At 38.6% G+C, this 25,766-nt stretch overlaps 1 protein-coding gene across 2 annotated transcripts in view; it reads left to right on the plus strand.

Annotated features, from left to right (window-relative positions):
* ccdc146 (coiled-coil domain containing 146) overlaps positions 1 to 25,766 on the plus strand; it is a 64,230-nt gene that overhangs the window by 31,464 nt on the left and 7,000 nt on the right. The window contains exons 9-20 of one of the 2 annotated variants that reach the window (XM_088072540.1): positions 303 to 530; positions 641 to 730; positions 2,776 to 2,872; positions 4,467 to 4,559; positions 6,012 to 6,179; positions 7,652 to 7,737; positions 9,744 to 9,908; positions 10,129 to 10,204; positions 11,615 to 11,763; positions 11,869 to 12,097; positions 24,835 to 24,945; positions 25,123 to 25,260. In XM_088072540.1, the coding sequence (XP_087928666.1) occupies positions 303 to 530; positions 641 to 730; positions 2,776 to 2,872; positions 4,467 to 4,559; positions 6,012 to 6,179; positions 7,652 to 7,737; positions 9,744 to 9,908; positions 10,129 to 10,204; positions 11,615 to 11,763; positions 11,869 to 12,097; positions 24,835 to 24,945; positions 25,123 to 25,260 (1,630 nt within the window). Of the gene's footprint in view, positions 1 to 302; positions 531 to 640; positions 731 to 2,775; positions 2,873 to 4,466; positions 4,560 to 6,011; positions 6,180 to 7,648; positions 7,738 to 9,743; positions 9,909 to 10,128; positions 10,205 to 11,614; positions 11,764 to 11,868; positions 12,098 to 24,834; positions 24,946 to 25,122; positions 25,261 to 25,766 lie in introns of both variants that reach the window. The other variant, XM_042511143.2, reaches the window with a different exon arrangement.

Consider the following 25,766-nt stretch of genomic DNA (forward strand, 5'->3'; position numbering starts at 1 on the left):
TCACCAGAGAATGGTTCCACTGGTACTGCAGTCTCTTTTATGTTTATTTCAAATTCATATTTGGCTTGAAAGTGAAGCAGTGGAGCTGTCTGCATGAGCCATGTGAGCTGTGACTTGTAATTTGAAATTCACAAAGCTGAGGGGTACTGGGGGGTGTATGTAAAAGATGGATACATGCGCTGTTATTTTATAAGATATGCACTCTTACAGTGCAATTGAAGAGTAATAAACAGGCGCTCTTCTCTTGCTCCGATTACTTCACACTTGTTATTTGTCTGTTTTTAAATTTTCTGTCACATTAGAACCGCAATGAAGAAGACAGAAGCACTAAATACAGAGATTTCTGAAATGGCGCAGCAAGTAAAGGAGGTGGACAAACAAAACCACTCCCTGAGGTTAAAGAAGAAGGAGTTGAATAAAGAACTGGAGGGACTCAGGGCCCATGTAAAGGCCAGGCAGAGGGAGTCCAGACAGCTGATAAAAGAGCAGGAGGTGAACAGGGACGAGGAGGCTGAAATCATGGGGAACAGGTACAAACTTCTTATACTCACAGTCAAAAACTGACACTTCACTGAGAGTTTTAGAGTTGGATGAAGAGAGGCTTTTGTTTGTTTTCACATGTCATGTTTTTCGTCATCAGAGGTATCCTGGAAATCAAGTTGCAGAACATCATGGGTGACAGGAAGCACCTGTATGAGAGCCATTCTGTGCAGCTCAGGGAGAATAATAGGTACAGAGCGACTGTTGTCAAACTGAGCTTCATCACACATAGAAATGAGTCCCCACACATCAATATACCACAATTTCACACAATATGTAAGGGCTTTAGAAGCCTTTTACAGCCATAATTCAAACAATCCATTTCCTCCATTTTCTTGTGATAAACCGTTTTCTCAAGACAAGTTGTTTTTTACTTTTAACTTTGTTTTCTCGATAATGATATAACTAACTCAAGATCACAAAAAATTATTATTGATTAAAAATATTAGGCCTTTGCCCTTGTGTTTCACAATAGCCACCACAGTTGACATGCCATTCTGACCACTGATGGATGGCTTGAATACTCATCTAGAAAGCAAATGTCTGTTTCCTATAAGAGCAAGGTGTAAAGCAAGTTCAGCTTGTATCAGGCCTTGATTGAAGAGAAATGTGAAGCAACTATTAATATGCTGTAGTTTATCTGACATCTCTACATAGATGGTTCCTGCAATAATAACAAACAATGCAATGATAACTATAAATCCTTGGCTTTTGCCCTTTTCACACTGCATTCAGCTGCTAGCCCGGGGCTAGGAAAGCTTTCACACTAAGACACTCCTGGCACATTTCATAGTGTGGGCTAACCATGATTTAGCCAAGGGCTTACTGCAGTAGCAGTACTAGCAAATCATATTCATGTACGATAATCAACCACCCAACCCATATAAAGTAGGACTTAGACCTACTGTGTGTGTTTGTGTGACAGATAGTGAGACAGAGAGGGGTGAAAGAAGGTGGTAGGTGGACAATTGCATGCAATGCTTCTGTTAGTTACTAAGAATTTAAACGCTGTAGGTTGGGTAGCAAAGCAGTTGATGCAAAGCAGGCGCTTTACCACAGGATAATTATCCACTTGCAGTTTGTATTACCTGTTTCTCTTCCCCCGTCAGACAGCTAATTTGATAGCAGGGGTCAGTGACTGCAATGAGGACACTGGCCTAATGCAAGGCTGACCCTTGCCACCTTCTTTCAGTTCCCTCAATCAGTTTATTGGTGAAAAAAAACTAAGCATTTTAATACTGATTTGAATGTTGATTACAGTGGCAACGATGGAGGCTTCAGAGCTTTCAGGTCAGCCCTAGGAATTTTCTTGTGTTAATTTGTGTTTTTGTTGTCCAATTATACAACTACATGTTTATCATCACTTCATATTTATGTTGCAACAATGGCAACTGCTACTAACCAAAACCAGAGGTACTTAGCAAGGAATCTAACATAAAATTCTAATATGTCTGAAAACTACTTACATGAAGGTAAAACAGATGACTTTTCTTTTAATAGATGACTTTTTTTCTTTTTCTTTTCTTTCTGTTCTCTCTCTTTTTGATGTTTTAACACCCGTCTAACATTAAGCCCTGCTAATGGCAACATTTTTATGTTGCTGCTAGCTATCAAAGAATCACTTGTCAATCTATAATATTAACATCGGTTACATATCCAACAGACATTTAGCCCAGGGCTAGTAGAAGTGCAGTGTGAATCATATAGCCCTAGGCTTAAGTTAACCATCGGTTCGCAATGTGTGTGTGAAAAGGAGCTAGGAATGTACAGTGTGAAAAGCCTTTTTACCTCATTATCTCTGAAAAACATTTGCTTTTTGGGGGGGTTCAGAAAACGATATAAACAACTTGTGATCTTGAAAAAAATTCAATAGTTATCACTAGAAAATGGAAAAGATTTGTCGGAATCTATGGCCATTGAGTGCTACGGGTCTCTCATATATAATCCATAGTCAGTCAAGGAGCTTGTGGTTTTTAATTCTATCAGCTTATTGCTGTACCTTTGAGCATGAACATCACATTTTTTTCTGTGAATAATCAGTGTATAATTTTCAAACAGTTTGAGACATTTTACATAAATTTGGATAGTTCAGAGCATTTTTTCAATGGCTCAACACCTGCATATTTCACAGGAATCCACATATAATGAACCTGATTTTGAGTTTTGTCATTCTGTGTGGAGTCACAGCATTATAAAAAAGATAAATATTTAAAAGGTTCCTGTGTTTCTCCTCAGGCAGATGCAAGCCCTCAAGAGGATGGAGCATGCGTTGACCCTGGCCACTGAGCAGCTAGAGCACATGCTATCTATCTGCAACGAGTTGCAGGCACAGGTGACCTCCAGCATTATTGCTTTCATTGAGTATTTTAACAAAATTTGAAGCGTGTAGTGTATTCATAAGTGGTCTGGCATTTTTTAGCACCTGAAAGCTCCAGTTATTTTTCTTTGAAATGACTAAGACTTTTTGAACATGAACCCTAATTGCAGCTTGTAAATATTTATATTATACCAGGAAACCTCACAGTGTTACACAAGCACTCCTCATCTTCTGTAATATTATGCTTTTTTCTGGGTTTGGAGGAAAATTGGCTTAAAACGAGGCTGCAACACAGGTGTGGGAAAATTCTGTGTGTAAATGTCACAGTGCCAGAAATCACCACAAAAAATAGTCAATCTGTATCAAAACAGAAGCATTTTTTCATTCTCAAGCTTCCTGTAATTTTACTGATGTTCATAGTTTTTTAAAGAGAAAGACAAGAGAAGAAGAACAGAGGGAGTGTCATGGGAAATGCATCAGCACATCTCACAAGCACATTACAGTATGAAAGGAAATCACAATGACACATCAACTGACGCATTTAGGAAATATTGAAGATAGTTGTACAATATGATTCATGCTTCTCCACTAATCTGCCAATCAATAACGACTCTCACATGAACAATAAGTCATAATTAATTTGAATGTGAAGGCTGTTTAGACGAGGATTGTGGGTTTACCACAGAAATGCATCCCGTTCAACTCAAATAGGATGTGATTTATGGCTTTGATATTTACTGAAAGAATTGTTCTCAACTTTAAGCAGCCTGAGGACTAACATGGATGTAAAATAGTGATAGTATTTATAATAATAATAATTTTAATTATATTGCACCTTTTTAAAGCAGAGTTTCCAAAGTACTTGGATAAACAAAGCAAAGGCAGAAACAGGATATTCAGAAGGCCAAACACTCCTACCAAACATAAAATATGCAAAACTAAGGTAACATTAGGATAAAGTGAAAACGGAAGTAAAAAAAAAAAAAATAAATAATGCAAGTTGTAAAATGTCCATAACACAAATAAAAAGATGAAATATGAAGAAACAAAAAGATAACTTCACATTAAGTAATGCTGTAAAGATGGGTTTTGTGCTTCATGTATGTAGAAGTAATGCAACTGTGACATTATTCCTTTAAACCTCTTAAAACTACTGAATTAGGGATTATGAATTTTTAAATATGGAGCAGTGTAGTTCACACTCAACATGAGGCCTGGTAACCCTGCAGAGAAGGGCGATCCTGGTGCCTTAAGGCATTCATTTTTCATTAGTTTCAGGGAAACAGTTTCAGTGTCACTAAATCCAGCGGCGATCACAGAGGCCTTGGGGGAAACTCTGATATATAGTATTAATTATTTTACAATTAATGTTTAATGTGGGAATGAATATGCACTGACTGAATTTGATTTGAAGTTTGTTCATTTTTTCACTGGATCCTTATGTTCTTTCCATCCACAGTATGTGAAGCCTAATGGACAACAACCAGGGGGGCAAATTATAATACATTTTTAGAGCTTTTTACTAATATTCAGGGCTGACGTACAGCAGATGTACGATGTGCACACTGAAAATCATATTTTAACTTTACATTCTGACTTGAATTTTCAGTTAGATGCTGTTCCTAATCGAGAGGCCAGTATTCAGCAGAGGATGGAGCTTCAGAAAGAGGTGGATGCTCTCAAAGTCAGCTTTGAAATGCAGGTGGGAACACTGTGCGTGGGTGGACACAATGTCACAAGTAGCTGGAAAATGTAATGCAATTTATTGCAGTAGCCCTCTAACAAATCTGTCTTTGTGGAGCCTATATTTCATTTATTTATTTTTGGATAGCAAAATGTTGATTCAACTTCATCTTTGTTTTAATATATGTCTGTAAACTCTTATGACGTATTTGTCACTACCTTTTCTAAGTAAATGCCATTTTTATGTTAAAAGTGGAAACAGACAACCCCTCTCAGTGTTTCCAAAAGGTTTTTTGTTGATGTCACTGTCACTTAGTCAACCGGATCGCTTTCTGCATCCCAAAAACCAAGCATCTACCAACAAAACACAATATTCTAGACACTAGAAACTGAGTTTTCCTCAGTTAGTACGGTTGTTCCACCATTCCTCATTTCTGCAACTAAAAATAGTAACTGCAAAAAACTTAAAGCAATACTCTTTGGTAACTGGATAAGCAACTGATAGCTAGTAGAAACGCAGCTCAGCCTTGCTTCCATTTTTTCCTAGCGGCCTCTTGCAGTATTGCAGCAAAAAGGTCCTGTGCAGCCCAAAAAGCATTGTCTCCATTGGCCACTTTTATAGAAGAGATGTCGGTAAAGCTGTTGGCAGGACACCTCGAACTGCAAATAAGGTCAATTTTGACTCTTTCCATCATGAATTCTTGATCCATGGAGGTTTTGTATTTGTACTACTTTGCTTGAGCTCCACCCCCATGCTTGTGGGTGGAGCCAGCAGGACAAACACTACTGTTTATATTCAGTGGTCTACATACCACAGAAGTAAACAGAAGAAACTAGAAAATGTTTTGGTGTAGGCGCCAGATGAGCAATTCCACAGAACTGAATAAGCGCCACCTTGGCATCCAGCATCCAGGTATTATAGTACATCTATGACCAGGAGAAGCAAAAGTGCTACTCTCTTTCTGTGTAGGTTTCGCAATTGTTGACCCACTTCCTTTGCCCCACAAATCAGGCCTCCATTTTCCCAGGAGATCGTACCTGTCGGAAGGCAGAATTGCACAGTGAACGTGAGGTTTATAGGGAACCAGTCTAAATGCTGATGGTGTCATTATTACATTGTGTAATCCACATTTACTTAAGAATGATAAGTTAAAGCAAAAACTTGGCTATTTCCACTTTATGTTCTTTTGATATATTTCATTTTTTCAGCCTCTTTATCTTAAGAATTAGGCAAAATGAGATTTCCATTGCATTTTTATCTCATCCAATGTCATGTAGTTAGACAAAACTTAAATAATCCCTTTGGGGAAAAGTCTGAAGTTCACACTGAAAAGTTTCAATATCCATCTTTCTTGTACTGAGGGAGTTTGAGTCTACTTTCCTGTCCCATTCTGCTGTCAGTAACCATTCAATTGCAGTCAGATTGTGAGATTTTCCAACTGAAAACGACACTAAATGTGTTCCCAAACAGCTATCAGTAGCTGAGGAGGAGAGCCAGAAGATGCAGCAGTATGGGATGATTCAAGAGCTGCTGGGGGAGTCTAACAGCCTCCGGGAAGAACTCCATAACCTCAGGTGTCTGACACAGATCAAAGTGGAGGAGAGAGGCCAAAAGCACCGTGAACTGCTTCGGGCTGAGGTGCAACACAAACACACAAATGCATGCAAACACATATAAAGATGCATTAAAAAATAGGTTTTGATTACATTATTAGTGCGTTTAATAATGTTTATGGACATAGACATGCATATTTCACTCACAAACATGCTAAAAACATCAGAAAGGAATCTTAGAGAATGTTTATATTTTAGGCACTTTTGTGTGTGACAGAAGAGCAACCAAAAATGACAAAAACACAATCTCAAAGAGTGCAGGGCTTTACTGCCCTAACAATATTACTGTCACCACAATGTGATAGTTTCAGAATCATTTGAAAATATATAGAGAGCGGAGACAATTTTAGTCCGGGTAAATTGAAGATGGAGTATACGAGGGACATTTTTTGGCAGAAATTACTTTTATAAATGGTTTTGGGTTCGCTTTTCATGTTGGCGCCATGCAATTCTTCCTGTCTACTGAAATCAAAAGAAGCTGCCTCTCTAATACAGCATCACTTGTGAATACAGACTCAAGGAGTCTACTTCCTTATTAGTAAGTAATGACAGTGACTGCATTTACAAAATATTCCAGTTTTTTGCCTGTATTTTCAAAAAGAAAATATTCCTTCTAGACTGTTAATATGGCGAATACAAATTCCACTAATTACCATTTATATGTAGCTATGTATATTCTGATTAACATGCCCTAACATGTTGTTTATCAGGTTTAATTGTAAAAAAAAAAAAAAAATGAAACCGCTGCATTAGAATTTAATTTAAACCAGCGGCAGGGTTGTGTGAGTCTTCCTCTTTCATTCCTTCAACCATCCTATTGAAAAAAATGGCACTGCAATTTGCACATTCAAAAACCTGTTTCTCAAAGTTTTTCATAATATTTAACAAGAGGTGTGTTTCTCCCTCCAATATCAGAAATATGGGCTTTGGGTCTCTGCCCCACATCCACAGCTAACTGTTGGTGACTAGTATTTTTGTAAACCCACAAAGCTGTCTGAAAAAGGCAAGAGGTGGGATGTCACAAAGTGCAGTACACCCCAATTTAGCTAAATATTCCAAATATGCTACATAGTGTATATGTTCAATGAATCCTCTTAAAACCCTAATAATACCAGCTAATTTGGAATATTGGATTGGTGTTTGCTGTTTACATGTCATGTGTAAAATTTAAAATATTTCCATATTTGGAATAATAGTGGGATATATGTGTGCACATAAACGTAGTCCAAAATGAATCAACAAATTCAAAAATCTGTATGCTAAACCAGAACTGCTAGATCAGCTTGTTCATTTATTGTGTCTTTCTTTATGTACTCAAAGTGTCAGAACAAAATATGCTACAACACTGAAAAATGTTCACCCACAAATCTGATTTGAAGGTTGATGTTTGTGAGCGCGTGCACACACACACACACACATACACACACACACACACACACACACACACACAGAAGTGATGATACTGTAGTTTTACCTGTGTAACTCCATCCACAGCAGCTGAACCAGCACATCCAGCGTGAGCTGCGAGAAAAAGACCTGATCATCACAGACCACAACAAGCTGAACACTACGCTGCAGCGCAGGTGTCACTCCTGTTTTCTCTTCTTTCTTTCTTGTCAGTCACCTTTCAATAAGCATGAAGGTGTGTGTGTGGTGATAAAGAGGATTTTGGTTATGAAGACACTACTAAGCTGTTAACAGTGTGTATTAGGGGAAGCATAATTACCTCTGTCACTGTCTTCATGTTTTCAGTCTGTCTCTCAGTGTTAGTCCCTCTCTTTTACTTTCTGTTTGCATTATGTGGGGATTAAGATTTCATTGCACAATTTAGCATCTTTTAGTAAATACAGATTGCTTTTTGCATTCTATGCTGCAGCAGGAGTGGTGTTCCAGCATCCAGGGTCAAGTAGTACCTGAACAGTATATCCATGGCCTTAGCTTAAGATTAGTGCAGACTGCAAATTTAAATTCCTGTACACACAGTCTATTGATGTGACTGATAATTGAATCCCTGGTTGTTTGTTTGGCTCCTCTGATCTGTGTAACAGCTGGGATCACAATTAATTCAGACATCTGCACATGTTGTCGGGGTAGAGAACCCTAACTTACTAATTGGTCATACTTGAGTGTTCAGACACGGACTAATGCATCTGGCACCACCCAGTAAAACAGCAGATCGTCTCTACATTCAATTAGTTCACAACCACAGACTGAAAACTGATGCAAATCCGCCCCGAAAACTGCATCTAGTTGAGCGAAAACGGGGCAGGATGATGATTAAATGTTGTGTATCCTCTCTGTAATTGTAATATGAAAACAGTTCCCACATTTAGCAGTCACAGTTCACAGCTCACATGTCTTACATGAATGGTAAATTGAAATTTAATGAAATGTCACACTGCATCAGACTTTAGTTCTGTCAAAACAATTACTTGATTCACTGATCATTCATGATTAATATGAATCTTTCCTGTGTTTAGCATACTTTAGTTCACATTTTAACATGTTGATATTAAGTGATATTAAGATGATGCCATGATGATTCTGGCAAAAACAGTTTTGTCAATATTGCCACACTTTATTTCAAGCATACCTAGACCTAAAGCCAATAAAGGCAGGCACAGATGCATAAATCTCTATAGATTCACATCAAAAACTGTGTGTACATCCAAAGTCAGAAATGTGCACACACATTCAATTTATCAGATTTATAAAGCCAAGCGTGTGCCTGATTCTGTCTTATGAATTTCAATCACATTGAATGGGGGGCACGAGCATGAGCATTTTCACACCCACAGTTTGCCATAAATGGATGTTCTGAACATCCGTAAACACCCATTTGCATATCAATACTTGTGCCCCTCCACCACCCATTGGTGGTGTCAATGAAAAATACAGAAAAAAAGGTACTGTTTCACTGACTGGGTTGCATCGGTGAGGTTTTTAGTGTTCCAGAGCAGCCTTCATTACACACAAATGTGGCTATTTGCAGCGTGCCACTAATTCATCACATTTCTGCAAACCGTCATCATGGCAAAATCTCAGTCATTGTTATTAGACATCAAAAGGATGATCGGTTCATTCATAGCACTCATGTTAAAACAGACTTTGTAAAATGCTTTGTAATTCAGGATAAAATTAAACAGTCATTAATATGAGGATGATGGCTCAAATGCAATTAAAATTGATTAAGTTTGTCTCTCAAATAATTTAAAATAAAATTTGTTAATGTGGCTTTGATTGACAAACTGTGTCACCTGAAATAATAACGCTATCAGTGAAACTGGCGAACATCCTAAAAATGATTATCCATCTCTCAGCTTATATTCAGTCTCCTACATATCATATCACCCACAGCTGTCTCAGCTAGTGTGTACGCCTCCTCTAAAGTAAGCTTGATGACGATGCAAAAGCTGTTAAACAAAGAGGATTAAGTCATTATGTTGTTCAGTTACCACCGTAAATGCAAATTATCAAAAGAACAGATAACTTTAAATTATATAATGCCAAAAACCTGCTCTGGTAGTAGCCCAGTATTGTAATGCAGATCAAGAATAGGCTCATTGCTAATCAGTGTTTTCCTCTTTAGAGTTTCACAGTACTGTAAGCTGTGCAACATGATTACGGAAGAGAAAAACAAGTACATCAAACTGAAGCAGATTGCCTCACAGACAATCACGGAGCTGACGGAGCAGCTTAAGGTGCTGGAAAATGAGACAGAGATCCAAAGAACCATCGTCATCAATAAAGACCGGTGTGTACATGTGTTTTTAGAGAGAGGCTAGAGGTCTGTCTGTATGTATGACATGTTGTAACAGAAAATTATACATACCAGTGCAGTAAAGAAGGCACAGACATCCTGTTTGGTTTGTCAGTGACGCTAAATCTGCATTGTGTATAATATTTCTTTTATTTTTCTTTGTGTGTGTGTGTGCGTGTGTGTGTGTGTGTGTGTGTGTGTGTGTCCCTTCCAGATCAGTCACAAAGGCTCGTATATCGATCTCCAATAGCATGAAAATGAGGGACAAACTGCGAAATGACATCTCTAAGGTCTAGACTCAGACACACGCACACACTAACACAGAGATGAGGCCAGTCAAAACACTGTGGGAAACTTACAGTGGGTCTTCCTTGCCTAAAGCTAGTATCACAGATTTAGCAGTTTAAATAAACAGATTAAATATGTTAATAAGAATAACATGGTTCAGTGGACCCAGGGTTAAACAGAGATAGAGAGTTAGAGCTGTTGTTTTAAATGAGCTCAACTCTGTGGCTGTCCAAAACAAGGTTTAAGGGCCCCTCTAGAAATCTTTAGGAGGCAATCCCGTGTCCAGTTTCCCTGGTGTTTATCTTTGTGTTTCATAAGACTCTTAAACAGCTCGCCACACACAGTTTACTGTTTATAACAGTTTGTGTTGTCCATTGTAGAAGTTTCCTCTTAGTTGTTTAAAGTCATTGTCTAGCACTATCAAGTGGAGGCATAAACCCAGCAAACATTGAGACCTTGAATGACCATTATTTGAACCTTCAATCAGTTATACTTCGAGGAGACTACTGTGTTATATCCATTCATCTAACAAAACTGTCTGTCCTTGAGGGTTTTTTGGTCTTTTTACATCAACCTTACTTTCTTTCAAAAAAGCCCTAAAGGTTACTTCTCCCATTTGTGATTAAAGACAGCTTAGATAAAGACGTTTGGCTCTTACAAACAGCACAGGCTTAAAATGGTTAGACAAGAATATACTTTACAAGGAGATATATATAAATTGCTCAAATGGCTTTTTTATATTTAAAAAATGTGTGTTGAGTATCATTAGTCTTGGATCTAATCAAAGGGTGGCCGTCTGATCACAACCAAAATAATACATTGTTCATAAAATGTCACTGGAATTAAAAAAAAACACAAAGATAATGTATATTTGTGGGTTTTTGGGGGGTTTTTTTTAGAATAATTTGATCAGTATTTCCTGGTTTGGAAGACAGGGTCTGATTGGGCCACCACCAAAGCTAAACAAATGTATGAGTGGTGGTATTTGGTTTGTGCATCTGCATTCATATGAACTGGTTTTCTGTCAAATATGCGCAGTGAAAGTTTGGCCAATCAGAATTGAAAGTATCCCTACATCAATACAAAGTGCTATGACGGTGTATTAGAGTTATTAAATGTCTGTTTTGGGTTAGATATGTGACTTCATTACTGTTTCCCCAAGTTTTTCTCTTGTTTTTCTCATAATTTTACCATTTTAATCTAAGAGAATATCAGAGTTTTTATCTCAAAGATTTACAATTTAAATCTTGGAAATTCTGAGGGTTTTTTTTCTCAAAATATTATCCCAGAGGCACAGTTTTTTCATTTATTTGGGTTTTTTTTTTTTACTTACAATGCCCTTATACGCCATCATAAAGAGACCTCTTTGGGGTCTGAAAAATTCATCACATTCTTCTTATAATATCTTCCAGGTTGCCTGGAAGCACCGTCAGATCACTCAGGAGTATGAGGACAACAAACTAGAGTTGATGAAACTCTCAAAAATGATGAACCTCCAGGAGCAGGCCCTCCTTGAAATAAACAAGAATCATGAAACCACCATCCAGCGCCGCAATTCTCTGTAGGCTCATAATTTTAAAAAAGTGAATTAAAGTAGTGGATCTAAACTACATATGTCAAATAATGTTTTGTTTTGTTAATGTTTTGGTCCATGTGTCACCTACAGTGGCATTCAGCTCCTGGAGCACGAGGAGGTGTTATTCAACTACTATGACAAGGTGAACATCCAGGAGGCAGCCATTTCTAAGGGCAACATGACACTGGAGACCCTGGAGAAGGAGATCAGAGATTTACAATTAGATATTAATGAGGAGAAGAGACAAATAGACCTTAAGAAGAAGGAGGTTCCCCTTAAGAAGAAGTTGGAGGAAGAGATCACCATGCTGCAGATAGAGGTAGGAACACCTACACACTCATACAGACATTAGCACTTACAGAGCCCAAAACTACACAAAATCGTTTCCTAATAATAATAACACACCAGTTCTCAGTCTGCAGTTCCAAGCTGATAGAACATAACAAAAAACTAATTCCACTAAACTTTTAGAACTGCAAACTAATTACCCGAAAAAGTTGTGTAGGTGGAGAGATGTGTGTATAAGATGGTTGAGAATAGATGTTCATAGAAATCATTCATTAAAATCTCCTCTGTTTTGTGAACAGTGATGACAGTGTCCCACTGACAGTCTCCTAACACCCACATCTCCTTTGTCTGAGTCTTCTCTTATTCTTTGCCAACAGTAACGAAAACACTTTTGTTTTTTTTTTAAATGTCTTTGATACACCAGTGTCTGCTGTGAATAGAGCCTGCTGTATAGTTACTTTTGTTATGGCAAAGGTGCACTGTGGCACGGAACAGACGATAACATCGCCTCACGTCACCTGTGTTTCACCTGAACACACTGCAAAGACAGACAGGATGGATTCTAGATGTTAGTTGGGCAGTTAGCACATTAATAACACAACCCAATGTGAAAGAACAAATTATATTTACCATGCACAAGCAAATAATAGCGCAAACCATTTCAAACTGTTTCTGCTAAAAAGCTCAATGGTTAAAAAAAACCTTTCCTCATATCACAAGTTTGTTTGAATTTCATGTTTTTTGACTTTGTTTGCTTTTCTTACTTCTGTTTCTATTCTCATGCACTGAGTTGAACTGCCAGTGACATTGATTTTACAAGGACTCGCCGAGTCCAACGGCGATTCAACATGCTGAGTCTGCTTAAAGGCAACTAGTGGCAACTGTGTGGGACACACTGCCAAAACCAGGGTGACAGATGCACCCCGACAGCCCAACACTGACCAGTGCTCACATTTGGCTTGGTGTGTCAGGGCCCTTAGCCTCCCCAAGATAATTGTTTTGAATTAGCATTTCACATAGTAACGTGTGTTGTTGATTTCTACAGAGACAGTTTACAACGCATTATACTTTAAAAACCACGCCCACCAGCAGAGGAAACATTTGTTATCTCAGTATACAACTAAGGGCTGAAACACCAGCAAAGCCCCTGCAACCACAACCACATAGCAGCACACATAGCAGCTTTAAGGCATTTTTCTGTTGTTGGCTAGCAGACTGAGAGACAAGGAGGCACCTTTATGCAATACAAAATAAATGGAGAGATGAATTGTTTTACCCAACCGATGTGGGCAGACGGACCCCTACATTTTGTCCAAAGTACATTTGCTCATTTATTCACTAATTTGTGCAGATTTTGCCTTCAGTATTCTCATGTCCATATTTCCCAAGTCTCTAATCAAAATTCCACTACCTCATGATGTGGCCCGGCATTGGATTCAAAATCTGGAAGCAGTTAAGGCTTGTCAATTAGTTCCACCGAACTAGTGTGATCAGATGATAATTCTACTGGAAAGACAGTTTTTTTGTGTTTCTTGGAATCTTCTGGTAAATTGGTGAGTGTGTTTATATGCAAGAGACTTGATCCAACAGTGCTGCAGGCCATTGTCCAGCTACATGTGGGTGTGTCTGTTCCACCTTGTAGAAAGCAATTTTAACATTTATGTGATTTATGTGATGTCAACAGAGAGTCCTCATAGGATCTCAGGAAGTAGATGATTGAGTGTGTAAAATAAGTTGTATGTGTCTTGGGTATTGTGGACTATTGTTTAAACTGTGCGTGTACGTTTGTAAAGTTTTAGGGGAACTCCAAAAAGAAAAGCAAACAGGAGACAATACTTGCAAACATGCAGATATGTGAATGTTCACCACTAATGAGCAGATCTGTTTTGAAATACTTTCAAAGATTCCCCTTATAATGAGACTTGTGAACTGCTGTATTAAAGTTACTGTGTTGGATGGCTTTATTTTAATATAATGAACGGACTCAGTGTTCACATTCTACTCTGCTGACAGTGAATATCAGCAAAAGTATTTTATTTTCGACTGTTTTCCGGATTAATGTTATTCATCTGTCTCTGCAGAGTCTCTCAACTTTCCAAAGAAACTGTTGTGAGCATGCACAGATAGCCCATCTCTCTTAGACAAAGACTTTTTTAAAAACAACACTGTAAGAATAGTTTTTCCTCAGTTCATACAACATTACTGTCTGTGTCAGAGCTGTTTTTGATCACTCATTAAAAGAGGTCATATCACGGCCTTGTTTTCAGAGCTGATCCTCTCACTTCATTTTGTTGAGGTGAACTGACTGCGTTCGAACGCTCTCAGAAGTTTGAACAGAGACAGTAACAGTACTTTTGCTCAATAAACTCCACAGACAGGCTTGCAGAAAGCAGATCAAGATCCAAACCAAGAGGGACAAACCCAAACAACCAAACGCTGCACAAGTTTCACTGAGACCCACATGAATAAATAACATAAAAACACAAACATATTCAAACAACTTTGCAATACATCGAGACTGACAGTCGCATAGAAGGAGAGAGATTTTAGAGAGACGCACACACACGCGCTGGGTTTCGCTGCCAGTGGCTGCGTCGTGGGATTGGGTGTGTTGTTGCTCTGGATCAGAGTGACTGGTTTTAACTTGCTGCTGGACCAGACTTCTCTCATCTGAGTCTTGTGCTCTTTTGGATGAACGCAGCGTTGGAACAGACTTCACCATGTGCTGCTTTTTTGAAAAAATCCCCTTTCCCTTTTCTCCATCTGTTTACTCCTTCTGCTGTTTATCGTTTGCAACAACAGGCCTTGTCGGTGCCATCCTTTTTCTTTCACTCTTATATTCTATTGTTGCTTTCATCGGAAGTTTCTTCACTCTTGTGCTACAATCCTTACTTTCATTGTTCCCTTGAGGCGGTCTCGGGCTTTTTGTTTCCTTGGAAGTAACTGCGTATTCTACTAGAAAGTCCTATCCAATCTCACCTCCCTTTTCACATATGTTTTCCTCTCCCTTTTTTGTGACTGACCTTGCATTTGGCTGTAGAGGCAGTACATTCCTACTGTCTGTCCTATTTAGCCTGTTTTGTCTGCCCTTTTAGCCAGTCATTGTCATCCATAGAGCCATGTCGCTCGCGTGGCTCTATAGATGACAATGACTGGCTGTCACTTGGTCGCTCCATCACTTTGCTCTGACTTAAATATCTCAACAGCTATTGGATGGATTGCCATTAAACTTTGTGCAGACATTCATGATCCCTAGAGGATTAATCCTATTGACTTTGGCAAACCCCTGATTTCTCCTCTAGTACCACCGTGAGGTTGACATTCGTGGTTTTTAGGAAAATATCCATAGAAATAGAATGAGCAGATAGGACATTGAACTGCTTGCCATGATGATTTGACTAGTTCAAAAGGAAACAGTGATTGTTATTTGTTGTTATGGTGGGGCCGTAAAGTTTTTCATAATTACTATTTTCAGCACTCAGTTTTGAAGCACCCTACACACTAAAAGCTCATTTATGCAGAAGGTTAGATACGGAGGAGACAGATGGAGCCTTCTGTCTGTAAGCAAGATACAACTGTAGGAGATGATAAAGATAATATAACTAATGTCAGAATGGAAGAAATCTGCAATATATAATGATATTTAGTGAATGTAGTGAAAAGAATTATCTGTCCTCATGTTGGGATGTGTATGACTGCACAGACCACCATCTTCTACAAAACTGCCTTCGTTAGAAGGTTCAATATCATGACCTCCTCCACCATCACTTCATTTGTAGTATGAGGGCAATGATGTTTACTGCATTTGAAACAGACATTTATTTTTGTACGTGAAGGAAGTATAAATGAGCCTAGAGCTACAGTTTTCCCTTTGCCTGTCTCATGTCAATGCTCATAAAGTAGTCTGGGCCTATAATCACATTAATAATTATCAAGATCTGTTTAGGGCTGCCCATTCTGTTGCTGTAATTCTGAGTGGGATACAGCCCTACATCTGTGTGTCCTGGTGTGTTACCCAGCCAAATTAACACTCAACTGAGATCTCACTGACATCTTACAGTAAAGAAATGGATAACTTAGCCAAACACCACAAAGATTTTGGGTTTCTTACTTGCCAAGAGAAATATGAAGCAATTAAATCCAGCAGTCTGCAATTCCCTCCTAGCAGCCAGGCGACTGAGATAGGGCACAAAAGATGCCTCCTCATGCTTTGACTCCAGTTTGCGCATTTAGTTGTCAATGCAAAACTATTTCTCAGTAAATTTGCGACTTGCCGCAACTCGCTTTGTTTATACAGAAGTTACCTTGCTACAACAATTGCAATGGCACAGGTACAGATAAACATGACCGCCTGCTATGTCGATTGGAATTGGAATGTCAGTTCTACTCTCATTCTATTTCAATGGGAATATCTTAACAAATATTGGGTGGATTTCCATGAAATTTGGTGGCGACATTCCGATCAGGATACACAATCGTAATGTTAGTGATCCCTTAACCTTTCATTTAGTGCCACCTTCAAGTCAAAATTTGTTTTTATCTAATACTTTGTTTCATGACTACATACCTGGAAAATAACAACATTCCCATCAGCTCAGATGTGCAATGAGTTACGTGCAAATTAGCAAATGTTAGCATGCTAACACACTCAACTAAGATGATGAACAAGGTAAACACACCTGCTGAATATCAACATGTCAACATTCTCTGCAGCTGCTAGCGTGGCTGCACAGACTATTTGTGTCTTTTGGATATGCAACTCCTGGAAGTTTCTAACACAAACAGTTGCATCCCTGATTAGTGAATCTGTTCATCTGCCTGTTCATTCATCCGTCCACTCATTCCATATTTCTCCCTCTCATCTTTGTGTAAATAGCAAATCATTTTCTAAATCACTGTTTTCCCTCAGACAGCCGTCTGTCTCCCCTGGGTACAAAAAGTGAATCACTGCGGTCTCTCCTATTGCAGGAGGCTTGCCGGCTCAATTCATTCTCCCTGCGAATTCATTCTCTATGCGAATTCAATTTCCACGCAACTGCCTTGCTGTCGATTTATTATATACATTGTGTATTTGTATTCATCTGCGACCAGTTTATCTGCTCATTGCAGACGGACCCCCCCTTCCTTTGATGGGAAATTTTGACAAAGATAGATCGGGCCATCTGTGCGACTATTGAAGTTCAATATACTCTGAGGCTTTCGATTGCTCTGAGGAATTTTAATTGCTGCAAAGCAAACAGAGGTTGGTTTTGGATTCTGAATTTACTACTTGTTTATGAGATGCTGGCACATCTCAAACACACATACAGGTGCGCACGCATGGGCACACACGCTGAGATCAGCGCTGTGTTTGTGAAGTTGGGATATTACCCTTGCAGCAGCATCAGAATGTTCTTCAACAGTCCTCTAATGACAAGCTATACATCTGTTATACACAGTCACATGCGCACATAATATCAGCAATATTCAGACAAAGATATATTTATAGAATACACACGCACACAGTCAGTAATGGAGGAGGATTTACAAAAGGGTGGGGCTGATGACATATCGCACTGTCCCTGTGGTGGTGAGTCATATTGTTTGTCTGTCCCTGTCTTAAATCTTTGTCCAACCTGTCTGGAACTTATTACCAGGGGGAAACCCAACTTGAAGTCTTGATAGATGTGTGCAAGTGAATGTTGTTCATGAGAGACTTAAGTAAGACAGGTAGAGAGAAAGCAGGAAAAGCAAGCACACAGGAAAAAAAAACATTACAATACTGTGACCTGACTCTTACTTTTTGAGGTTTTGTGTATTAAACTCTGCTTTGCAACCGCTGAAAGCCCTTTGGTAACTCACTTCTTAAATCTGACTTCTCTTTGGACTGCAACCTAAATATATGAGCTTATGACCCATAGCCGCAAAATTCAACTGTTGTGCCAATTTAAGGGGACCATATCACATATTTCACACAGCTGTGAGGCTTTTTTTTTTTTTTTTTGGTATCAGTGTATATGTACGTTACATTCTTGTTAAAGCGATATCTCAACAAGGCTTTGAGGGAATTTCTTCAAATTTGTCACAAACACCCACTTGGACTAAACAATAACCTGATTGGATTTGGTGGTCAAAGTTCAATGTACAGTAAACAAAATATCTCAAGAAGGACTTAAAGGATTTTTTTTCAAAACGTCCACTTAGACTCAACAATGAATTGAATTACGTGGTCAAAGGTCACTGTGATCTTACAAAACACATCCTAATGATTTTTTTAATTTAAATTTTTTGCTTTGGCTTTTCATACACAAAGAAAATGCTTTATTTTTTACCTTGACTGCTAATATTCACTGTTGTGATAACTCACACCAATCATAGGCAACTACTTATTATTTTTAAGGTCATTCATGGCCTAGTTATCTTTCTTTTCATGTCCTATGAGCCTTGGTGTAGCCTGAGGTCCTCTGTAGACAGGAACCTTACCGCACCTTATAAATATTCCTGTTTCCCAGTTAAAGAGGGAAAGTGAGGGCTTTTGTTGTCAGGGGCGTCAAGGTTGTGCAGTAATTTGCCAGTGAAATTCGGGCCAGGCAGAGTCAGTATCATCCTTCAAATCTCACCATACCATAATGTATTTTATATCCCCAAACTTTTAATATATTTGACATTGTGTTTGCATCTACTGCCATTATTGATTTTATGTTTTTATTAATCGTGAAACTTGTTTGTATGATTGAATGAGTTTTCTTTTATCAGAGAGCTCAGAATCCACCCCGTTGCAAGTTGCACTCTCACTCAAAGAGAAAAACATCGGCTGACTCATTTTTTTTCCAGAGCATTACTTCAGTTTGACATTACCAGTGTAAATCAGTATCGTATTATGTTTGTTTCTGATATTATGTGACCTGTTGTCAAATATTTATGTAGAAGCCAAGTTAAAATGCACATTTTCATATCTAATTTTAATTTATTCCTCATTTTGGAGCTTATGAGAGCTTCAGTCCAGCACACATGTTCTGCTAATTAACCTTATGTAACCTTATTATGTTTCTGATTTTACTCCTGTTTCACTTTACCGACCTTTCTGCTTTACTGATCTGTCCCTTTGTCTATCCCTTTTAATTGTGAGGAACTTTATAACCTAATTTTAAGAAGCGGTATATAAATAAGGTCATTATTTATCTTTATTATTACACTGTTAAGCATGCAGTGTGCCATCTATTGTGGCTTCATGCTAACTACTAACTGAGTGGAAATTATGTAAATGACATGCAAATGGTATTCTGTGTGGATGCTGTCACACGTACAATGCTTTACAGCATTCATGAGCCAAGAAAAGAGCAATTCTTTGTGACAGTCAGATGAAGAAAACACAGAAGCAGGCAGGCAGAACAGAGACGCTGACACAGAGACAGATGAATACAAAGAGAAAGACAAACATCAGCGAATACGAACAGAGGGAGGAGGACGGGTATAAAAATGTTAAGAGCTAGGGCACCACATTGAAAAAAAGAGGAGATTGATTGAAGTGCGGAGAGAGGAGAGGGAGAGTGACAGAGACACGCTGTATCCCATCCATCATGTAGTGTTTAAATGGCTTAGGGTGGTTACGTATGAGGGTGGAACACAGATCAATCAGACTCAAAATCGGGGACAGGGCACACACTTGTCTCAGTTGGGTATTGGCAGATAACATTGTCTGAAAAGTTCATCTTTGTTTAAAGGTTCTCTGTGTAACTTTTTACATGAATTAGACCTTTCCCGATCACAACCTGTGGTCTAACTTCTGTGTAAAGGATTCGAGATGACTTCATCGTGAAATTCATGTGACTTCATGCGTGCTCCTGAGTGCCTTGTCTCCTCCTTTAGCTTCAACACAGCACCAACAGTGTACAACAGTAGCTTAGAAATGGAGTCTGCTAACATCAGCAAATGATTGGTATATTCTGTTTCTGATATGTATTTTCTAGCACCAAGAGTGGAGGTTTGCGCTTGCTGAATTTGAGCTGCTATAGCCATTGACTGAGGTCGTTTTCCAGAGCGGTCATTCACTCTTTCCCTGGCAAAGTAATGTCTGAGCAGTAGGGAGTGAGGTGGAAGGACAGCAGAGGGCTTTGGCTAATTCATCAAAGTCACTGCCCCCCTTACTTAAAAAAATGCCACAGGAAACACTGGCGTGAAAAAAATTGTGATATTGTTGTTTTAGCTGGATAATGTTAGCTTACTAACACCTATGAATTGAAAGCTGGCTAAAGAATCAAATTACTGTATTAAGTGGATAACATTAGTATTTATTGTGCTGATGTGAAAGTGGAACAGTATTGATCTTTTCACCCACCTCTCAGCAAGAGAGAGAATAACACCAATGTGCACACACAGCTGTCAATCCTTTTGTTAAACCCCTATTTTATAGCATCAAATAACTAATCAAAACCTAACTTAGAAAAACCAACACATGAACATCCATCAACATAATGAGAACTGCCTAAAGTGACAGAAACCATCTTTTGGAAAGATTTATTTGAACTTGATTGTTTAGTTTGGCCTATGTCCAGTCTGCTAACATAGAGGGACAGAGGTTTATGACCTATACTGCAGCCAGCCATCAGGGGGCAATCGAGATGTTTTTGACTTCACTTTTAGGGAGCTGTCATGTTATCCATTTTTATTGAACATTGTATGTTTTTGATAGCCTTGTATTGGTCACCATCAAAACAAATGAACCCAATTTTATCCACTTTTTAATGAATGGAAAAATATACAAGATACTATAGCTGCAGTATTATACATTTCAGAAAGTGTGAGGAATTCAAGCTTCAGTCCAAATTTAATTTGTAGCATCACTGTTATCATTTACAGTTTACTGCCCGTCATTTGCATATCCAGCAGAAAATGAGATCATTTTGCAGACTTTGTCGATTCATTTTGGTTTTTAAACGTACTTATTATGCATTCAACTCCTCGCGCCTCGAACAGGGTTTAGTTGTCGAAGTCATATCTGCAGTAAAAACTGCAGATAACCCCAGTCCCCGTTGGTCAGCCCCAATTCCTGTTTCTCTGCATCTTCTGTCTCCCTCTGATTCTGTCTTTCTTGTCTGCTTTCACATCCTATCTCTGCCTCCTTTCCTCTATCTGGACTTCATGCTGTCTTTCGTTTACTCCTCTTCACTTTATCTTCCTCTAAGTCTCTCCATGTACATCAGCTCCACTCTCATCTCCATCTCTGCTTTACAGATGCTTACTGTCAGTGTTGTGTGCCTCTAAAATTTTCTTTTCCATCGGAGCATCGGTAACTTTAGCCTTACAAACACTTCAGTTAATCACATGACAGTCATACTAATAAATTAAAACTTGAGTCATATGACGTTGAGGGAGCAGTCGGTTTTAATCAGACTCACTGTCTGTTTGCAGAGGCTTCATTAATCTCTTCCGTGAAGGGAGGGAAAATGGGAATCATCACTTTGTTCCACGCTGTCTTTTAAGTCTGACAGATAATTTCTCACATTAGATTCAGGCACGTAAACATGTGCAGGTGTGCGTACGTATACACACACTGTATGGTTGAGTGGAGAGGAGCTGCTGTTTCATAAGTCAGGTCATGGCAGGTCAGACCGCCTGTGTACAACATTTTTCCTCACCCTGCTTTTCCTCTTTCAACTCCTCTTTTTACTTTCTGCTGCCGATCCAATCACTTCCTCTTCACTTATATTTGTCTCTTTCTCCCCATGTATCTATTCATATTTGCTCATCTGATCTGTGTTTTTTTCCTTCTTTCTATTTTCTACTTATGTCCCATCTACAGTATGGTCCCTGTCGTGGTTCCTTGATCATCTCGGCTTCGTATTTTTATATATAGACTCACTTTATTTTGCTCTGATGGGGCCATTGGGCATTTCTTTTAATGTCCCCACTGAGATACTGTAGCTACTCTAATTGCTCATTCCCATCTTCAGCCCCTGCACAGGTTAAGAGGCCACTTCTTATTTGTCATCTCGATAATGTGCGTTTAATAGTGGATATTTGAGCAAACTTCTCAGCATTAAACAGACTGATCAGGTGAATTTAGATCCAGCTATTAGCCCAAATGCTTTTCATGGAAATTTACCAATTCTTTTTGGAGTTATTTGAAGAATCCCAGTCTTTAAAGGAGCACTGTGTTTGGATTTTGTTGGTATCTAGTGGTGAAGATTGCAGATTGCAACCAGCTGAAACACGAGTATGAACTCCTGGTTAGGACTACGTGGTGTTCATTGTTCAGGAGGTTTTTGGTTGAATTATCCGCAAGGTCTCTTTCTCTCCAAAACAAAAAGACCTGTTGATTAAAAATGGTAATAAAGTTGAATAAAGCAGCGTCATGTTACAAAATCAGTTTTTCTTTGTCACTGTTCGGCTGGTTGCAGACGAGCTGCTAGCCTACCACCTGCTAATGTGTGCTCACCTTTTTTTTCTCACATAACTTAAGATCCAGATGTTCCAGAGGTTTCTACTGGAATTATCTGCTGTGGTCTCTTTCTCTCCAAAAAACCATGCCCGCTGATTTAAACAGGGGAAAACATTTTCACATTGAAAATCTATCTTTTTCAAACACAGTTGGGCTCATCGCAGGCGGGCTGCTACCTACAGTGACCAATAAAAAAATGCAAATCTCTAGAGCCAATGGTCCATTCTGGGCTACTGTAGAAACATGGCAGACTCTGTGAACAAGCACCTATACACTCCCTATGTTTATATAAATGGCTCATTCTTAGGTAACAAAAGTACAATTCTTATTTTCAGGTACACACTAAAGAAACACTCACTATTATGTCCCATTTCTGCTAATATATCCAACCTAAATTCAACACACTGGACACAGAGTTTCCCGTTTTTTGTGTTGTTGTTTTTTTGGCTTCACCTTGACATCTGGAGTTAATTTTTATGCACATTTTCCTGAAATTTAGTCTGATGTATTTTACATCTTAACAAACCTTTCAATCTCCACTAGAATTTTAACTACTTTGTGTTTGAACAAAGCCTGGACAAACAACATAAATACTGTACTCTTCTAGGTTTACAGTTGTTAAAAGGCTGGTCCATAGCACGACTAGAGATCAAAAACTCCACAGGGTACCTTTGAATCATGTACAATATGGTAATTTTCTGTCATTCATCTAAATAATTAGACAGTAAATCATGTCAGCATTACATTTTTTTCCCTATCATTTAACTCTTGTCTTCCTACCTTTTGTCTCTCTCCTACTCATCGTTATGCTTTCTTGTGTATCCTTTCCTTCCCTTCTATTTCTGCTGTCTTAAGGGATGTCTGAGTACTTTTTTAAAAAAGAAAAAAAAAAATCCCTCAGAGGGATCCGGTGACGTTTGCGATTTTGGTTTCTTTTATCACACTTTGCCAGTGACTTGTCACCAAGTGTGAAGTAGCTCCCATATAGGCACTACATTTAGCTGACAAATGTCGCAAGCTTTTTTTTTTAAATCCCCAGTGCAATAGGATCTTAAATGCCTGGAGGACAAGGCACTCGAAGCACAGACAGTCGCTGTCTAATTCTAGGTTTCTTGCTTTTCATGTTGTTTACTTATTCATTTGTGTGAAGTGAGCTCTGCTGGGAAATAACTGTTATTTCATTACTACAGTAGACCTCAGTGACAGAGACTTGATGACTACAGTTTGGCCTATATGTGCAGTATATAGGCCTAAAAATGGCAAGGCAAGTTTATTTATACAGCACATTTCAGCAACAAGGCAATTCAAAGTGCTCTTCATTAAACATTAAAAACACGGAGACAAAGTGCATAAGAAATACACAATAAAAGAACATTTAAATACAGTTAAAAACAGTCATTGAAGAGCAAGATATTTGGAAATAAAAACAAGTTAAAGTACAATAAGACAGACAGACATAAGTATTGGAAATGAATAAATATTTGATTGAATAAAAGGCAGCAACAAAAATGAAAAGTCTTCATCTTTGATTTAAAAACTTGTTGCAGTTTTCTGGGAGTTTGTTCTAGATATGTGGTGCATAAAAACTAAACGCTACTTCTCCATCTTAGCAGACCAGTACCAGAAGACCTGAAAGGTCTGCATGGTTCATAATGTCACAGAAGATCAGAGATGTATTTTAGTGAGGACTCAAGCAGCTGTACTTTATTTGATACCTCTCTTTCTACTTTATTTGATACAAGTCATGTGAATGGAAGCATTCAGTTATGTAAAATGCTACCAGATGCCACAGATGTGAAGTATAGCCACACTTTAAAGGTTTTTGGTGACATGTCAGCACGCTGAACTACCTGCTCCATCAAATTCCCTGCACTCATAGCTGCTGTGGTAGTGGGCCAAATTCATGTTACATTAAATTGAAGAATGCTTGCGGTTATCACATGAATAGTCACTTTTGTTCTCGATCAAGGCACTGAAAGGATCAAACATATCATTCAGTTGGGGAAGTTTTCGATAAAACTTGGTCCTGTGTGATTTTGATAGATGCCATAAAGGTATTGAGTACTGATACCCAGACCTCTGTTGATATTGTCATGTAAGTTTGTGTGTTGTCCGCTTTATTATGGTGATGTATTATGTTGATTTCAGAACAAAACAAGAGTTGTTTTATGAAATCTGAGCCAGTGGAAGCATGTATATATTAAACAGAAGAGGCCTCAGAATGGAGACCAGGGGAACTTCAAATGTCATTTTTCAGACTGAGATCCAGTAAAACTAAGACTTAAATTCTGCCACTGTCTTCCACTTGTATGTAGTCTTGTTTTTGTCTATAATTCTCTGTCTTTCAGTTGTCAGAAGCCAGGGACAAGACAATTCAAGGTCTGAATCGAACAGTGGATTACAGAGAGCTAAAAGGCAAAGACTCCACAACTGCAGAACTGGTCAAGAAGATTGAGCAGGTACACAACAACATTACAAAATGTTTGTGTGTACTTGTGTGAAAACATTGCATATTAGCTTTTATTTGCAATCCAGCCCCAGGTTATGTTTTCCTTTGATGAAACAACTATAGAAAATGGTTGCAGTGAAAATTCATGAAATAAAAGACCATAATGATTTTGTCTCTCTGCCTGTAGCTCGAGGTAAATCTCGCAGAGAGTGAGAGGCGGTCGCTGGAAAAAGAGCTCCTCGTGGACCAGGTGACCCGGCTCTCGAAGCCACTCAGCGCACAGGCTGAGATCTGCCAACAGGACAGACTTTCACTGGCTAAGAAGGTAGACAGCAAGATCCACTTGCATACAGACAGAGAAGAGGCTTATCCCATATACACACCAATTAAACACAACACACACAGAAGCTCACTCAAAAGAATATAACACACACATGCAAAAAGCACTTCACTATCATTCACCTGTTACGCAGTGAGTCCAGTCTTTTAGCTCCCTCTCACAAACACACTCACTCATTGTTTGAGGAGCGTGTGCAGTCCATGTGAGTGGACACTAAGGAGTTCACCGAGCATTATAATCTCCCTGTGCTGGCACTGTTCAGTCTCTCCCTTTGTTTCTCTTTCACTCTCTGTATTTCTGTCGCCCATACCAACTATAAATAGCTTTAAGAACAAGGTTCATTACATGTCATAACAAGTAGAAGAATGTATATTGATGACATAAATGAAGATAAATTTGGCATTGTCATGTACTGCATCATTATTTTGCATCAGGACAGCTTTAAATCAACTCATATTTTTATCTTATCGGTATTCCCCAATTTCTCAGTT

Source organism: Plectropomus leopardus, chromosome 22 (assembly GCF_026936395.1).
Source record: "Plectropomus leopardus strain MGB_pleo_1.0 chromosome 22, ASM2693639v1, whole genome shotgun sequence".
In the NCBI taxonomy this organism is placed as follows: domain Eukaryota; kingdom Metazoa; phylum Chordata; class Actinopteri; order Perciformes; family Serranidae; genus Plectropomus; species Plectropomus leopardus.